Raw genomic sequence first — 19,106 nt, 5'->3', positions numbered from 1 at the left:
TGGGAATAGAATCATAATTTCACTTTTGAAATAGTTTAAGATGTCTTATCTAGAAGGAAAACCAAGATGAGCAGCAGACTACATTATATAAACACATAATTGGAAGCATTACCTACAGGACAGTCATGGATACACAGCAAAGAATTAAAAAAATCCTCATTTACATTTAATAAATATCTCATTAAGACAATATTTGCAATCAGCAACTTGTTTTTATATTTGCCTCTGAGCATCCAGTCATACAAAAGTGGTACTGTTAAGTTTGTTGAGGGTATGGAAACCTCTTCACATGTTCTGATTTTTTTTTTTTTTTTTTTGTATGTGTGTGTATTTTGTCACACAATGCTTGTAAAGAAGACATAATTAAACATTATTATTATTACAGTGACTTCACTGAGTCAGCAGACTCATTATGGGAGATCAATTTAACTAGTTAGAGATGTCTGTCATACTGGATCTTGAAATTATTTACACTATCCATGTAAAAAAATCTACTCACCCTTCTTCACAGCATCTTGACACAACTTCCAGGGAATAGCCTCTCATTCTTACCCTTTAACTCTCTACTTTTTTTTTTATAATCTCTTCAGTATTAATCTGGTAAAATCCCTTCACTAACTCAGGCATTTCTATCATATTTCTACTGCACATTATGGATCTTGGGTAGAGATTCATAATAGTCAACTGCCTGGATGGAGATGACATTAGACAGGACAGAATCCTTCCAGAAAATTCTATATCCCTTAATTTCTATTCCTAACACATCATCCTTACACCAATTATCTTTGGTCATGCTGACAATCAATGCAACAAACTCACTCTTATTTCTGATAGTCCTTACATTGGTATCCAAGATTAACAAACCTACTCTCCTTACATTGGTATCCAAACATAACAAACCTACTCTCCTTACATTGGTATCCAAACATAACAAACCTACTCTCTTTGAAGCTATCCTGCTAACATCATCCCTGCTTATGATGAGTATGTGATTAGGAAGTTGCTTATTAGATCTTTCTGCATATCAGACTTTAACTCTTTTTGCCAACTATCACACATGCTGAACTGTACCAGCTTTCATGTTCCACGTGTTGTTTTCTGGTTTATGTGTGTGTGCACGTGTGAGACAGTTTTCTACATGTTTTGTTTTCAAGTTACATAATAGTTCGTGTTTAACACTTTATTGTACTGTTTTTTTTTTCCCAATCAAGAAGAAGCCACTAGCATATGTGGTTAAAGTAGTCGGTATAATCATCTGTACTATTACAGCTTAATAAAATCGAGTGTCAGTTATTTTACATCACATCATCCCTACTTACTCTAGTTGCTATAGTACTGTTAAGTTCTGAATGAAACTAAAATTAAATTAATTCACGTTTCCCTACAGACTTAACATGGGTTTGCGTTTTTGAAACATATATTGATATATTGGGCTTACTAAATTCTTGTAATTTACAAAGTATTACTAAATTGAGGATATTTTTTCACTACTTTATGTTATAAGGTAAAATATTGTAAATTGCTTAAATCTTGCTGCTTTTGTGTAAGTACTTACAAATTGCTGGGAGAAAAGATAATCCGATTAAGTAAAAGTGGCCGGAATCTAAACACGTGCTACAAGTACATGTGCACCCTTTAGGTAAGCACGTAGTTCCCCCCACTACACACACACGGAAGAGCATGCTAAGATTTCCATGTGTGGCGCTAAGTACTGGGTGATGTAGGGTGGCATGGAAAAAAGGGAGGGGAAAAACGATGACGTAGAAGTAATCGGTAGCACGAGATTTAAAAAGTCGTTGCAGCACGTAAAACGCTCTCTTACTCTTATGCTCTTGGACTTGTGCTCTGGCGGTCTTGCTCAGGTGTGTTGGAACCTCCTCGTGGCTCTTTCTCGTCCCCCCACTTTTCGACATGGATTCGAGATAAAGACTGAGGAACTATGCCGTGAAATTTCTGAAAGTTAACCAGTCAGTGATCAGCCCAGCGAAATGAAATCTACGATGTTTCCGGAGATATCATTACGATGTTGTGCCAGTTGACCAGTGAACAACGTATACCTACTTTTGGCGGCGGAGATAAGTACAGCTCGGACCCTTAAAGAATACCTCAGACAAAACAGAATGAACTGGTAATCGAAAGTGATTGTCCAGTCGTAATATGTGAAGTGGCCAAACAGTTCCCCAGCAGTTGGTAATGTACAGTCTATGTTTTTATAAGCAATTGTGTATAAGAAGAAAGTTTGTAATTATAGGAAGGACTCTAGAGATAATATTCTTTTTAAAGTAGAGATTATGAAATTTTAGTGAAAGAATTATTGTAAGAGCATGTGGAGCTAACCTAAAGATTCAATTAGCAAATATCCTTAGTATTGAAGAGTATGTTTGATCTATCAAGTAGAAATTGTAAACTATATATGAAGTTCTTTGTTTTGTATGCTATGATAAAGATAGAGAGTTTGAATATTTAATGCTCATTCCTTCTAAATTGTAGATTACTCATTAATGCGTATTCATAAAATGTAAGATGCTTCATTTGTAATTAAATGTTTTGCTTTTTAAGTTTAACTGGTGACTTGCCTGATTTTCTTCTCTATTGCACTTTCTCATAAAATTCGGACCACAGCGGGAGATAAGTTAAATAGGGAGGCTACGACTGCATAAATAAGTTATAGTGAAATAAGATAGTATGCTAAACTGTGTTCTGGTTCCTTGGTTCTGCACTCTTTGTTAATCTAGGATTCAGGGTGGCGCAGGATAATAGAAAATTTCCCTGAATCCGAAAAAGGAACCAGATCCAGTATTGAAATAAAGGAATTGGTGTTGACCATTAGCAATTCCTTTGTCTTATATCCACTAGCATCGTTCTTAAGAGTGAATAATGGCCCAGAGAGAATATTTAATTTAAAAAGGGTAATTAAAGTGATAGAGATAAATTCATAAAGTACAAGCGTATCTAGATAAAAATTTTAGAGAACAAAGAAGAAGAATAAGTAAGACTTTACAATGGCACAGCAAACTTTATAGTACACCACCTCCTCTTCCACTGAGTGCTCCTATTTCCCTGTTCCTTACCCTTGCCTTCAGGCATATTGCTCTCATCCTCACACTTATGCATTTCATCACACTGCTCTCTCACTTATGCACTTCATCACACTGTTCTCCCATAATGATTTTCTCACTTTTATATCCAATTTCTTCCTGTCCTTCCACAATCTGCTTGTCATCTTTCTCTCTGATCCTAATATTATACATATTAATTTTATTAATATTAATTATTAATAGACATTAATTTTATCTTCACTCTATGTATTCTTAACAGAGTTACTCAAAATGTCCAAAACATATTCAAATGCAACCAATCCACTTTAAATCATTCTAACTTCTCTTCAAAATCACTTTACACATTAAGAAATTGCACAGCCTTTGCTTAAATGCAATTTAGTCATCTTGCCTAGGGTTCCAATAATGTTTCACTAAAATCTGGAGCATTCTGAAATTTTTACTTAAAAAATCCAGGAAATTTTGTAAAAAAACAGGACATATTAAAAATTAAGAAAACCAAAAATAAAACTATTATATATGTTGCACTTTAAAATTAAATACTGCTATAAACATACATTAAATCCACTTTAAAAAAGGATTATTAATCACAAACATTTAATTAGAAAAATATTTATCAGATTTATGGACCTGTTCAAGAATTTTTTTTTTCTTTTGATATTTAATCATAGAACTCAGTACAAGAGAAATTTTTAAAATATGTCTTTACAATGATTAAAGCTTTTACTGTCTCAATTTTAAGTCTGTTTTTTTTTCATCTGTTTGGAGCGCATTTATTAGTGAAAAAACACATTCAACAGCAGCATTAGTTCCTGGCAGTGCTAAACAAAAACTAACTAGGCATTTAATACTCCCAGAATTTATACCCAGCTTTGTAAAATGAGCAAACATTTCACAACATTTATCACTGACACTTTGTTCCTTCTGTTCACTCCACAGTTCAAATTTGCTTTCACAATATTTTTTCACACATACAAACTCATCAAATAAGTCCTCTTCATTCACAGTAAAACTTGGTAACATTGTCTGCATGAATATGTAGCTTTCTTGTATGTTCTTCCAAGTCACAGGATCCTTTCCCCTTCAAATTAATCCAATCCATAGACTGAAGATGTGTGAGAAATGGTGTACACCACTCCTGAATATATTCAATACAGGTGCAGTAGAAATCTACTGCACAGCTTTCAAACTTTTCAACTGTTATGTGTCCTCCTTTTTCTAATTCTTGCAACTGTTTTCTCATAGTAGTTGTAAGAAACTTTTCTGCCTTCCTACAATTTAACCTTTCCACCAGTCTGTTTGTTTCATCCTTCACTTCAATTACTGTGATATCTTGCTTTCAATACATTTAATGGTATCATAAAAGGTTTTTAACTGGCTGGCAAGGAAATGCAGGAATGTAATTGAAAGTGGAATTTCAAAGAAATTTTTGAGATTCATAGGACATTTGTCAATAGAAAGAAAATATGACTTCAATGAAGGGAACATGTCAATAACCCTCTGGATTGCAGGCCATCTTGTCTTGCTGCTACCCAAAACAGTTTTATACTCTGTGTTTGTGAATTCACAAAATGATTTAAGTTCCTCAACGCACACAAAATATATGTGGAAATGTTGGTAAATCTTGTCAATTATTAACTGAAGATCGATAGGTAAGCAATCTGAAACAGTCTGCACAGCATTATGTATCACATGTGCAGATCAACCAATTCCAGTTAAATTGTTCACAGTGTTAATCATATGAAGAGCCAAAGGCTTCAATTCGGTGACATGAACTTATTTAAGTTAAGGGATATTACATCCCATATTGTTTCATGCCAAATATAGAAACTATATAAAGTTCGGCGATTCCAAGCGTAAGCAAATACCTGGATAGTGCACCTGATCCATTTGGTAGTGCAAACTGAGGCAACTCATAGTAAGGGTGGAACTATCATAGTCGGCTAAGAAACAATATGGGATGTAATATCCCTTAACTTAAATAAGTTCATGTTGCCAAATTGAAGCCTTTGGCTCTTCATATAATTAATAATTTATTAGGACACCTTCTTGGCAATTCTCATAGAAGGGATGTAAGTTCTGTTTGCTACAAACTTGGTATTAACCAGGTCTACCTACTCACTGATGAGACCTCAATAAAGGTTGAAACCGGTCTGGGTAGTGACCTTCTCTCATAATGTAGAACAGTAATACAGCTCCTAGGAGCTAAGTTCACATTATGGGTAAATACCAAGAATAGTGATCGGAGCTTTCCCCACCCTTACTATGAGTTGCCTCAGTTTGCACTACCAAATGGGTCAGGTGCACTATCCAGGTATTTGCTTACGCTTGGAATCGCTGAACTCTTTGAGTTTCTTATTCGGCAAGAAACAATATGGAATGTAATATCCCTTAACTTAAATATGTTCACAGTGTTTTCTTGCATTTTGAAGTACAGATTATCCTTTCCCTTTCTCTTCTTTACACCAAAGTTTGTATTTGTATTATCTGCTAATAAGCAATAACCATTTTCAGGAGATCTAACTTCTGTAACACTTCCAACACATAAGAAAATAAAAGTCCTGAAGTTTCACCACCTAAATTAACTAACACTTTATCCAACACATTCACCTTTACACCTTTTTCTGGATGATAGTATCTAATGAACAGAGGCACTAATTTCGTGTCAAAGCGGTTTGATGAATCGAATAGTACTGATATAAAATGAACTTCTTTTAGCTCTTCCTCAAATTGCTTTGTCGCTAATTGCGCAATAACATTGGTTATTATTGCCTTGCACTTTGTTTGCGAACACATAAATTTATCGTTGAAAATTTTTTCACGATTGGAAACCTTACTTTGAATAGCAGCTTTATGTTTTTTCATTTTCACATGGTTGACTACATCTGACTGACCACCATGAGAAATGCAAAATTCACAGTTACATAAAGTACATTCCACATTTTCATCTACACCTTTAATGAAAGGAAATTCTCTTCTAATATAATCATTAATACTGCACTTATGTTTCAGCATTATAGGGGTAGAAAATGATAAAACTTATAACACGCAAAGTATTGATCAAGTAAGATGCTGTTATAACAGAAGTATGGGAAAAAAGAGCATCGCCATTGGTTACTATTAGTTAGTTATATTATTTATAATACTAATGATTATTATTATAAATAATAAATAAATAAAATTTATTATTATCAACACTGTAATAAAAATTGGTAATAAAACAAGATAAAATCTGTTTATCCATTTTTTCCTGAAGGATACTTAAAAAAGTGGGAATTTTGGAATAACTCGGGACATTTTTATAAAAAACGGGACTGTCCCAGGAAAAACGGGAACCTTAATCTTGCCATTCATTAAAGAATGGGTCGATAGGAATATGATACTCCATGAGGGCATCATAGCTTTGTAAAAGGTACATCATGCCTTTGCAATTTACTAACTTTTTATAATGGAGTAGCAGCTGAGTTGGATAAGGGAAATGGCTACATGATGATTTGGCTGGATTTTGCAAAGGCATTTGACCAAATACTACATGGAACTCTATTATGCAAATTAGAATTGGGATGGATATGGCACTGGTTATGTGGATAAGAGGGTGGCTACTGAATAGATATCAAAAAGTTGTATACAACAAGGCAAAAGCTGATGACTACTGATGTGTTGTAAGGTTTAGTGCTAGGACCACTACTGTTTAATTTGTGCAGAAATGATACAGGAAACAGCCTGAAAGGAATTATTCAGTTGTTTGCTGATGATGCAAAATTAGGTAATATGAATCAAGATGATGTGGGGAGTTTGCAGGATGATTAAAATAGGTTGTGAATACAGGCAAAATATAATGGATGTCAGTTTAATGTTGAGAAATGTAAAGTTATGCAATTTTAGATAAAGAGAATACAAATGTACCACACATTGATGAAACTGTACTGCATGAAATAAAATAGAGGGAGCTAGGGTTTTAGGGATGGTGGTAGACAAAGAGTTGAAGTTTAAAGAACATGTTGCTAAGGTAGATCATAAGATTATTTGGATATTGAATAACACACTAACAAGTAGGGATAAGGAAGTTGTTAGTCCTCTTTATAAGGACTTGAATACCCACATCTGGATTGCAGTGTTCAGGTCTGGTCTCCTGGGTTTCTTGGAGATAAGGCAGTGGTGGAGAGGATTTAAAGGCAAGAAATCAAGATGGTGAATGGTCTTCAGAACGTTTCCTATGAGGATAGAATGAGGTTTGTGGACTGCAGAAGATGGTTAAACTATAATAAATTTAGTTTAATCCTTTATCCAAGTGTGAGCAAAGAAAGTTTGCACCTGAAAATATCTTCAGGACTGAGGTAAGGTAGTATAACATCAGGCAACTTATAGCAAAGGTAGACCAAGCTACTATCACACTCCTATCTCAGTATCTCCCATAATGCAAAACACATCTCCTTGCAGATATGTATAATGTTATGCATTAAGGGAAGGGAAAGGTTTCAATCTTTACTGAGGTCTCATCAGTGGGAGCCAGGTCCAGGGGCAGAGAAACCAAGGCAGAAGCAATGGAGAAGTCATCTTTACCTATAGGAGATGCCGAAAGGTGTGCCACCTTATTATTAAATTACTCTGGATTTAGAGGAAAGATGTTGAAAGTTTATTTTGCACTTGGTTAGACTATAATAAATTTAGTTTAATACTTTATCCAAGTGTGAGCAAACAAAGTTTGTGCCTGAAAATATCTTCAAGACTAAGGTAAGGTAGTACAACACCTTTTGGCAACTCCCATGGATAAAGATGACCTCTCCATTGCTTCTGCCTTGGTTTCTCCACCTCTGGACCTGGCTCCCACTGACGAGACCTCAATAGAGGTCGAAACCGGTCTGGGTAGTGGCCCTTCCCTTAATGCATAACATTATACATATCTGCAGGGAGACGGGTTTTGCATTATGGGAGATACTGAGATAGGAGCATGATAGTAGCTTGGTCCACCTTTGCTACGAGTTGCCTGGTGTTGTACCACCTTATCTCAGTCCTGAAGATATTTTCAGGCGCAAACTTTGTTTGCTCACACTTGGATAAAGGATTAAACTAAATTTAATATAAGGTGGTTAAATAGGCAAAAAACAGGGGATATAATAGCAACATTGAAGTTACTTAAAGGATTTTATAGGATTGATGCAAGGGAAATGTTTTGGCACTTGGCTAGAGGAAACAGAACAAGGGGTCACACCTGGAAGTTGAATAAAGGTGTAGTTAGTAGAGTGTGAGAACTAGAATTTTTGTTTGGAGAGTTATGAATGAATGGAATGGGTTACAAGAGTCAGTTGTTAGCACTTTGTCTGTTAATGGGCTCAAGGAGAAGTATAATAGATTGTGTGGATAATTTGGGTCTTCTGCAAGTCTTTGGACTCCATGGAAGTGGCTGTACAATAATAATAATTATTATTATCATCATCTTTGCACTCTCAGTTATCATTATCACTTCTGAACAACACACTTTTTCAACAACACTATTATCCATCCCTTCCTGCAACAACTTTCCCAAATCCTTCTCTACATTCCTTGTCTCATCATCCAAGTCATTTGTATTCCCAACTAATTTTGATGCCTGTTCCTTTCTTTCATGCTAAGCATCAGATATTTATTTCAATGTATCACCTGGTAAATATGCCACCATGTTATTTACCACACTACTAATGATTGATTCTCTATACAACATTACCCTATCATCATTTAATACTTGCTTCTTCCTACTAACTTCCTTCTCATTCACATTAGTCAATTGCTTCCTCCATATATTCAACTTCACTCTTCATTTTATCAACTCTTGCTTAAGCTTTTACATTTGACTTCAATTGTAATATACCATAGCCAGCATTTCCATTTTCAGATTAGTTCTGACACTATCCTCATTTTTGGAATGCTCGAGTTTATCATCACACTTCTCACACATTCTGATAGATTCTGTCTTCCAAGTCAAATTAACAGTCCAAGCATATTTCAAATTTTTTAAAAAGTATACGTGTAACAATTTCACAGTGTATCCACTGTGAAAAATCTAAGGAAAACTCAATCTTCAAGTTGAAAAACTAATACACCAAATATAGTCAGTCCTCAACTTATGACGTATGTAACTTACAACCACACATACTTCATGATGGCCATCTCATTAACACACTGACCAAATACCACTTCACTCTTGCAATCCATGTCCCAAAATGTTATTGCGGTCTTCAAGACATATTATTTAAGAAATAATTTTGCTCTGGCTAAGGTTGCTACCGAGGGGTCAGAAAACTCAAAACTTTTGGAAGGAATATGATATCTTGCATTGCATAAAGAATGTAGATGGCATGAGTGAGGTGGTGACAGTAGAAGATATGAATAGTGTTTGGAAGAAGCTGCTGAAAATGTGTTCATACATTTGCAGGATTCAACAAAGACAAGGCCTTACAAAAGACTGGTGACAAGACAATGCTGCTAGCTAAAGAGTTGGAATTAGAAGATGAAAATGAGGATGTAAAGTAGTTGGTGGAAGAAGAACTCTCACATGAAGACCTTATAGAGCTCTTGAAGCACAAAATTGCAGAGGTCAAACCCCAAAAATTTACAGTAAAAAATTGGCAAAGGCATTTGTCACTCTTAATAACACTGGTTATTTGAGGAAATAGACACTAACATGGAGAGATTTAGCAAAATAGATGGAATCATGCAAAGAGCCATCATCATCAGTTGCATCAGTCTTGGGACTGGTAGCTCAGCAGCAATTTCCTCCATTCTGCTCTGTCATTGGCTTCTTAACCTCCGGGTAACTCCTCAAACCCGTGCTGTCTTTGACTTGGTCAAGAAAGCTTTTCCTTGGTCTGCCTCTTCTTCTTTTCCCCTCTATTTTGCCTTCAGTTATTCTTTTCACAAGTCCATCATGTCGAGGTATATGTCCAAACCACCAATCCCTTCTAATTTTGATCGATTTTATTAGAGTTCTTGTTTCGTTTATCTCTCTCAGGACTTGTTGGTTTGATTTTTTTTCTGTCCATTTTATTTTGTTTTGTTTTATTTTAAAGAGCCATAACAGACAAACTTTTGAAGACCACTTCTACTGTTACTTCACTCTCTGAAGATGAACCTAGACCTTCTATAAGTGATGCATCTGGTTAGCTATCCCCAGAACACGTTATTTCAATTCCTGAATTTGAAGAAACTGTTGTTGATTACCTAGCATCTGATGAATCGACCAATTAATAAAGCAGCAAATTTTGAAGAATTACTCTTGCTCAAGTGTTGCCATCTGTTTATTTTACTGGTAGAAGCACCGAACACTTATGTTTCATTATTTATTAAAGTACACACACTAATTTTATCCTATAATTTGTATACTGTATTTATTTTACTATAAACGGAGGGTAAAATTAGTTATAAACATAAAAAAACATGCAGACCTACACATTTTGGTATGTTAGCATATTCTACTGGTGATTTTCAACTTATGATGGGATTGTCTGAATGGAACCCCTGTCATAATTCAAGTTCCAATTAATATCATTAATCCAAGCTTCTAATAAACTAATCCAATAATGGCACAGATGTAATTAACATTACTGTGCATCACGGATCACCATAACAAATTTACTGCAAATGAACATGAGCATATCATTAACTTCTATGTTACTGTGAAACAAAATTTCATGATAACAGGCATTTTTAGATAAATAAATACTAAGAGCACCTTTGTAATACAGATGGTAGAAAAAATGCTACTTGGCTGGAAAAACATGAGGTAAACCTGTCAAGAACACTATAGTGGTCAAGTATTGTTTTCCTGTTCAAAACTAATCAGTTCTCTTTATTTATCTATCTTGAGGGATTTATAATAATAGTGTAAATCATTGAAAATAAATAAATACAGACAAATCAGCCAGTCAACATGGCTAACAGCAGTTTGCATAGATAGGATTATGTGCTCTATAGCAGCATTAACCAGGTTTATAGGAAGCCAAAGGTCTAACATCAGACAACCATTAATAATGGATGCCAAGTTGTTTACAATGTCACTATAAACCCTAAAACACAATTTCATCATTTAATTATATCAAAACAATAATAGAATGCCTTAGAATCAGTTAAAGCAACATCATGAAATGCTTTACTGCATGAAACAGCATTTAGGCTGATCATTTTTATTCTTTACTTATTGGTTACTCACCTGCATACTGCCTACTTTTGAAAAGTGCTAAATTGACATATGCATGTTGAATTCATACATATGTCAATCTCTTTGCTACTAGCAGATTCTTAATTAAATTATACACGTACCATATTTACTTGAATATGATCATCAAGGGCATGCCAAATACAGTACAGGGGAATTAGAGTATAATCACCATTTGGGTGAGAGCTAAACTGTTCAGGCTGGTTGTTTAGTATGGCCAAAGAAAACCAAAGTGACTAAGTCTATGAGACAAGCTATTTTATTTGTAAATAGTATGTGTGTATGTTCTGCCTGAATTGTCTGTTTCAAGAAGGGAAAAAAAAAAAAAAAAAAAAAAAAAAAAAAAAAAAAAAACAGAATTTCTAGGAAGAAAACCCTGCCAACCTTTGTATGTGACTACTAATATATACAGATACTACACAGGACAGAAACAGATAATGATGCACTGGAGGTTTCTCAACTACTTAGCAAATAAACTTGCTGCTTTACTAGCCTGTTCATACCTAAACAGAGTCTGAGTATAGTAGTAGTACATGGGAAACACCGTTGAAGTCAGGCAGCAGGAACATGAATCTGTGTGTTTTCTTTATGGGAAATATGTTCTTGACTATTTCATCCCACAGATGCTGCCATGTCCTACTTGTTAATAACAGAATAACATTAATAGAAATTCTCATAGAAAGGCTTAGACGTTGGTTAAACATGGTTATTAAATAATTTAAGGAATTTATAACGTACATAGGATATAAATTAAATTAAACTTTAATCTATATTTCCAATATTTCGGCAACGTCATGTTTCAATCTTTACAGGAACTTAAAATAAAGACGTGCAAGTAGACACTACACGCAGTAAATGAGGACGAAGCAGGAAGCTATTTTTCTCCTAAAAGTCCTGGTGGTGCCACCTAGCGGGCTATGTAGGTATTCTTGGCCGTTAGGCTAATGGTCTTCTGATGTAAGTCTCCCAAATTTGGGGCAGTCTCATGCAACCAAATTTGTTGAGGTTTGGACTGTTTCCTAGGGCTGAGGCTGATTCCATGAATAGCCTTTCAAATTTGAATTTGCTACGGTGTATTACCGTGGCTTTCTTCCACCGTATTCTGTGGCGTGTATCCAGAGCATGGTCTGCAAGACCAGAGTGGCTGTACAGGTGAAACCGGATGCAGTCCTTGTGTTCTGAAATTCTGATATTTGCTGTCATGCCTGTTTGGCCAAAGTAGGACAACTTACAGCTGCAAGGGACCAGGTAGGTCTAGGGGAAGTGGTTGGTCTTTAGTGGACTTATCTGTTCAAATGGCAATGCCCTAACCACAGAACTAAACCATATCCTCAACACTTTCTCAGCCAATGGCAACCCCCCAAAAAAATCCAAAAAAAAAATAATTAAAACAAGTAAACCACAACCCCCCCCCCCCCCTTCACAACAAGGATTACTCTAAATCCATTACCTTTCCCTACATCCGAGGCACCTCGGAAAAAATTACCAAAATCCTAAAAAAAACATGACTTGACCTCGTATTACAGACCATATATCAAATTGATGTCCCTTAACCATTCCACTAAAGACCAACCACTTCCCCTAGACCTACCTGGTGTTTACCAGGTCCAATGCAGCTGTAAGCTGTCCTACTTTGGCCAAACAGGCAGGACAGCAAATATCAGAATTTCAGAACAGAAGGACTACATCCAGTTTCACCAGTACAGCCACTCGGGTCTTGCAAACCATGTTCTGGATACACGCCACAGAATACGGTGGAAGAAAGCCAAGGTAATACACTGTAGTAAATTCAAATTTGAAAGGCCATTCATGGAATCAGCCTCAGCCCTAAGAAACAGTCCAAACCTCAACAAATTTGGTTGCATGAGACTGCCTCAAATTTGGGAGACTTACATCAGAAGCCCTTCAGCCGAACAGCAAAGAATACCAACACTGCCTGCTAGGGGGCACCATCAGGACTTTTAGGAGAAACAATAGATTCCTGCTTTGTCCTCATTTACTGTGTGTAGTGCCTGCACACATGTGTCTTTATTTTAAGTTCCTGTGAAGATGGCAACGTGACATTGCTGAAATATTGGAAATATAGATTAAAGTTTAATTTATATCCTGTGTACGTTGTAAATTCCTTAAATTATTTAATAAGCAACATTAATAGAAGTAAAATTGAAATAATTCAAACAAAAATCATAACCCCATACAAAAAATAAATAAATAATAAAATAAAAAAAATCTAAGCCAGATTCCCACATCCACCACCTTAACACTGAAATAAACAATTCACAATCACTCAGAAACAGCCCTTTACCCCCTTAAATATTAATCGCACAAACATGATGGAAAAACTTACATGTCAGTGATGAAAGTGGAGTGAGAAACAATAGGAGAAGCAACAGTAACACTTTTCTTGAAAAACTGGATGTTGTATTAGGTTGGCAAATAAGTTCATTCGGTTTATGCATTAGTACAAGTTTATACCGCTTCGCTTGTCACTATTGTTGCATTACTGCTCAAAGTTATTGCGCAGTTGAAAGGCGACATTTCACATAACCTTTCAGTGAATTTTCATTCGGCCTACTTCAGTTGCGTGTGTGTAACATATTTTTAGAAATGGAAGGAAATAACATACATTACCACCATATTTTGCTTTTTTATTTCAAAAAAGACAAATGAGCTGCGGAGACCCATAAAAAAATATGCAGCGTATATGGGGATGGTGCCTTAACAGAATGCGTATGCCAAATTCCGTTCTGGAGATTTCAATGTTAGTGATGCGCCTCGCACTGGTCGCCCGACCGAGGTTGACTCGAGTGTTGTGAAGGATATCGTCGACAAAAATCCGTCACAAACAGTGCGGGAGATTGCTGCAGTACTGAACATATCCCATACCAGCGTTGAAAACCATTTGCAAAAGATGGGTTATGTTTCAAAACTCAATGTTTGGGTGCCACATGAATTGACTGAGGCCAATATGACTGCTCTCATAAACCTGTGTGCGCTGCTACGTTGCCAAGAAAACGACCCATTTTTGAAGCGGATGATTATGGGAGATGAAAAATGGGTCGTGTACGTAAAAGATCATTGGGGGGGGGGGGGGGTCACAAGAGCGAACCGCCACAAACAACCTCGAGAGCAGGATTGCACCCAAAGAAGATCATGCTCTCTGTGTGTGGTATGATTATAAAGGTGTTGTCCACTATGAGGTGTTACCATCAGGCAGAATGATTGATTTAACTGTCTATTGCTCACAGTTAACGCGACTGGCTCTCGTGCAATTAGCACAAAACATCCTGAATTGGCAAATTGGAAAGGAGTTGTCTTTCACCACGACAACACCAGACCCCACACATTGTTAACAACATGGTTAGTAAATTGTTATGTCTTGGCTGGGATGTTTTGCCGAATCTTCCGTATTCACTGACCTGGCACCTTCCGATTACCACTTATTCTGATCGTTGCAGAATTTTCGGAACGGGAAAACCTTCACTAATGAGGAGGCTGTCAAAAGACACCTGGATCAGTTTTTCGCCAGTAAACCTCAGGAGTTTTACAAACGCGGCATAATAAAGTTGGTGGACAGATGGCAAGAGGTCATTGATAAAGTGAGTCAATATGCAACTGACTAGTATGTATTATATATATTAAATAAAATGTGTTTCATTCCACTCTGAACAACCGAATGAGGTTATTTGCCAACCCAACAGTTATTGAGAAACACTTCATCAGGAAGGGTGTTCTAGAGCAGAGCAATTTTTTGTGACCCCAAATGGGGTTGCAAAAAATTTGGCAACAGTAAAAGGTTTCTGTTTTCGTGGCTATTGTTTGTAATTCTTTATATAAATGGTAAAATTATATGTATACCAAAGAATTGTTTTAAAATAAATTTCTTTATGATTCATTATCAGTAAATGTTTGATTTGTATACCTATTTTATATACCCAGGGTTGCGTAAAAATTTCTTGGGTGAAAAGGGGTCATGAGTGGAAAAAGTTTAAGAAACACTGTTCTAGAGAATGGAAGAAGACAGAATAAAAAGGAAGAGCAGGCTAGTGTGTTTGCACAAACCTGCTTTTTGATGATTGTTAATAGATGATCTCTAAAAATTCTTGATGCTCTTTTTTGGACTACATCAAGGATTTTTAGAGAAGATTTTGGTATATCGCTCCAATCAGGTGAACATCATTCTAAGCTTCGGTAGATAGATTTGTACAGAGTTAATGGCTGGATGGGAGAAACGTAGCATCCTAAGAAGAATAGGATGACTTGTCTTTTAACAGCTCAAGAAACTAATTGATAAAATGTGTTTATGACATAGAAAGGCTACAGATAAATCAGTCAACCTCATGATGATCTTTTCATTACTGAATGCAGGAGAAAGATAAGTTGGGATCATTTTTTTTTTTTTTTCAAGAAAGAAAGCAAGTCTGCATTTTGGTAGCATTGAAGATTATCCTTGTTTCACTAAAGAATGTTATGGAAATTGATATTTAAGGCAAGTTGTTGAAGATCTTGAAGTATGGATTTGATGGAGAAGTTCAAAGAGAGGAAGCCATCCACTAGGGAGATGAATTTCAGTGGAAAGAGATCTGATAACAGGGCAGAAGGCAGATTTGTCCAAGCCATTTCAAAGAATGTGTTCAGTAGTGGGTGACATAGTTTAAGAGATCTGCCGTGAATCTAGAGTGGCAAACCCATACTAGTTGTAACAGATTAACTGACAGGACTCTAATAGTGATCCCTGCTCCCATTTTTTTTTTTTTTGGAATATGATGGATGCATGCTTACATGTCTAGATAACTGCATGCTAAGTATAAGAGCACAGAGACAATACAGGAGAAGTGTTAGTTATGGACCATAACCTCTGAGTATAACCTGGAAGAGACAATCAGGAGCAGAAATCTTTTTGTTATCTGATATGTTCTTTAATATTCTTCTGATGTCTTGTCTCTGTGCTCTTATACTTAGCATGAAGTTATCTAGACATGTAAGCATGCATCCATCATATTCCAAAAAAAAAAGGGGCAGGGATTCGACCTCAGAAAATGCAATACTCTTTCTGATATAAGAAGCAATGATTTGCTTAGCCATCTACATAGGAGACAGAAGAGAAATAATGCTAGGAAGTTGCTTTATTTTTAGATACTGTAACAGTGATGCAATTTGAATAACAGAGAGAGAGAGAGAGAGAGAGAGAGAGAGAGAAGTGGAAGCACAGGCAAAAAGAAGTTGTATCTGATGGCCCTTTGCAAGAGTGAAAAAGCAAGAGTGACATCTGGACAAGAAAGTTTTCTGCTGTCCACCCTTTAAATCAGATTTGGATTTACTACTGTTGTTTTGCATTTGAAGCATGCTTTGGTGAAGGCTGAGAATGAATTTAGTGTTCTTCACAAGCCACTCAGTAGTATGATTTTTTCTTTTTTCTTTTTTTTAAATGTTAAACCATAGCAGACTGTTAGTTGCAAAATGGAAACACTATTCACTTGGCAGCTCAGGCAAGAATTACCTGCTAAAATAATTCTCAACTAATCCTGGACTTAGACTGCAGAAAAAAAACTTTGAAATTATATTCTAGACTATAGATCTAATTTCTTTACACTCAATACTTGATCTCTGAAATGTTGCAAGAGGAATGTAATTTCTAAATTCCCATTCATTTGACACATATTTATACAATCTTTAATAATTTAGCCATTACTAACTGTATATTTGGAATAAAGTTATAATAAAGCAAAATCACCTTATTATTGAGTGTGTAGCCATTATAAACTGCTCACTAGTCATAGGACTATAACTCATATGCTTGCTCTTTGTTTGTACGTGGATGTACTTTTCGTGAGCCACTCGCAATCGGTACATGCCACTGGTGTCACTGCCTGTCTGTAGGGCTATTTTTAGAACAAAATTTTCAGGTATTAAATATTACATACATAGTAAATAAAAACAAAACAATTGCAATAAATATTAACTCATTTCAAAAATTAAAGAAAATTCTTCTAATCAACATAACTGGAAAGAAGAATAATGTAGAATTTCAGAGGAGTGATAAAATGTTCATAGGCACACCTTATGAGTGTAATACTGGTATTAAAAATATTAAATGGTTTCATATTTTACTTGTTAAATGTGTTATCACAACATAATTATAGGAGGGGAGGGGACTAGGAAAACATCATTATAGAGATTCTTCTGTAAAAACTCACATAATTACAATTTGCTTATTGTGTTCATTTTTTTTACATTATCATATATACTGAGTGTAAATTTCATAAACGGAATTTAAGTTTTGCAATATGATAAAACTTATCTTTTTTTAAAGATTTATTAAGAGTTAAATAGCTCATTGTAATATTGTAATCCTTAGGGAGTTACATGGGGGGGGGGGGGATTCTGATAAACACCTAGAACAAAAATGACATTAAAGATTACTTAAGTATAAAGAGCTAATAAGCTTCATTTCGGCAATGAAAACGTTACTTAAATTAAGGGGATATTAAATCCCACATAGTTTTAAAACCGAATAAGAAACTCAAAGATTGGCATCAGAGATCAGAGAGTTTCTTGCCGAATATAGTAAACTATAAAGTATCAGCGGACACTAGCGTTAGCAAATGCAAGTGATCCTAGTACGTAGTACTACATAGTGAATATGTAGTACGTAGTACTACGTACTACATATTCAGAATAGCGATCTGAACTTCTTCCTCCACCTTTGCAACGAGTTGCCCAGTATTGTACTACGTACTAGGATCACTTGCATTTGCTAACGCTAGTGTCCGCCGATACTTTATAGTTTACTATATTCGGCAAGAAACTCTCTGATCTCTGATTCCAATCTTTGAGTTTCTTATTCGGTTTTAAAACTATGTGGGATTTAATATCCCCTTAATTTAAGTGACATTAAAGATGATGCAGCCACAAGAAAAAGCATACTAGTAATAGAGCTTTGAAGGTAGTTTATGTTTTTATATTCTTATATCTTCATATGTTCTTTCTTGTAGTTATATCTGTTGCTTTAATATCATTTTTGTTCTAGCGTTCATCAGAACTTTCCAGACCTCCCCCACCCATATCTTATTTCATGTCTATTTATTAGCGTCATTCAGTTCTTGGCCTAACAATGAAAAAACAAATTTATAATTTTAAAATTATTTTTATTTTTCAACATATTCTCCCTTAAGACTAATACATTTATTCCAGCACCGTTATCCCATCCCTGTAGTGGTTTTCAGTAAGATCTGCAAAATACCCCTCTACAGCAATAATCACCTCTTGATTCGAAGAAAAACGCTGACCAGCGAGGAAGAGTTTTAATTTTGGGAAGAGATAGAAGTCAGAGGAAGCCAAATCTGGGGAATAGGGTGGATGTTCCAACAATTCATAGTGTAGATCCCTTAATTTTCCCATTGCCAAAACATCTTTGTGGACAGGTGCATTTGTCCTTATGAAAGATGATTTTTTTCTTCTGCAAACCGGGTCTTTTCTTACAAATTTTTTTGTCTAGTCTGGTTAAAAGATTGGAATAATATTCCCTGGTTATTGTTTTACCCTTTTCAAGATAATTAATAAACAAAATGCCTTTAGCATCCCAAAACACCAATGCCATGACCTTTCCTACTGATGGAACTGACTTCTTTGGCACTGATTCTGGTGTGTAATGGTGAATCCAATTCACCATTACACACCAGAAGTCTCATCCATAGTAATAAATCGATACAGAAAATCAGTTTTATTCTTGTTAAAACGCTCCAAGCACTGTTGAGAGATTTTCATGCGAGTGCGTTTTTGATCTGCTGTAAGCAAGCGCAGCACACATCTTGTGCAAAGCTTTTTCACTTGCAATTCTTCATGCAAAATATATC

The 19,106-nt window shown here is 35.6% G+C and overlaps 1 protein-coding gene across 1 annotated transcript in view; it reads right to left on the bottom strand.

Annotated features, from left to right (window-relative positions):
* Positions 1 to 19,106, bottom strand: part of LOC150107444 (uncharacterized) — a 526,289-nt gene that overhangs the window by 166,035 nt on the left and 341,148 nt on the right. Inside the window, exon 11 of the mRNA XM_090392100.1 lies at positions 16,985 to 17,132. Coding sequence (XP_090248226.1) covers positions 16,985 to 17,132 — 148 coding nt within the window. The remainder of the gene's footprint in view (positions 1 to 16,984; positions 17,133 to 19,106) is intronic.

The sequence above is a fragment of the Typopeltis vanoorti genome, chromosome 4, assembly GCF_054136105.1.
Source record: "Typopeltis vanoorti isolate ZY-2024b chromosome 4, IOZ_Tvanoo_1.0, whole genome shotgun sequence".
Lineage (NCBI taxonomy): Eukaryota > Metazoa > Arthropoda > Arachnida > Uropygi > Thelyphonidae > Typopeltis > Typopeltis vanoorti.
This window is presented reverse-complemented; position numbering and strand designations above follow the sequence as displayed.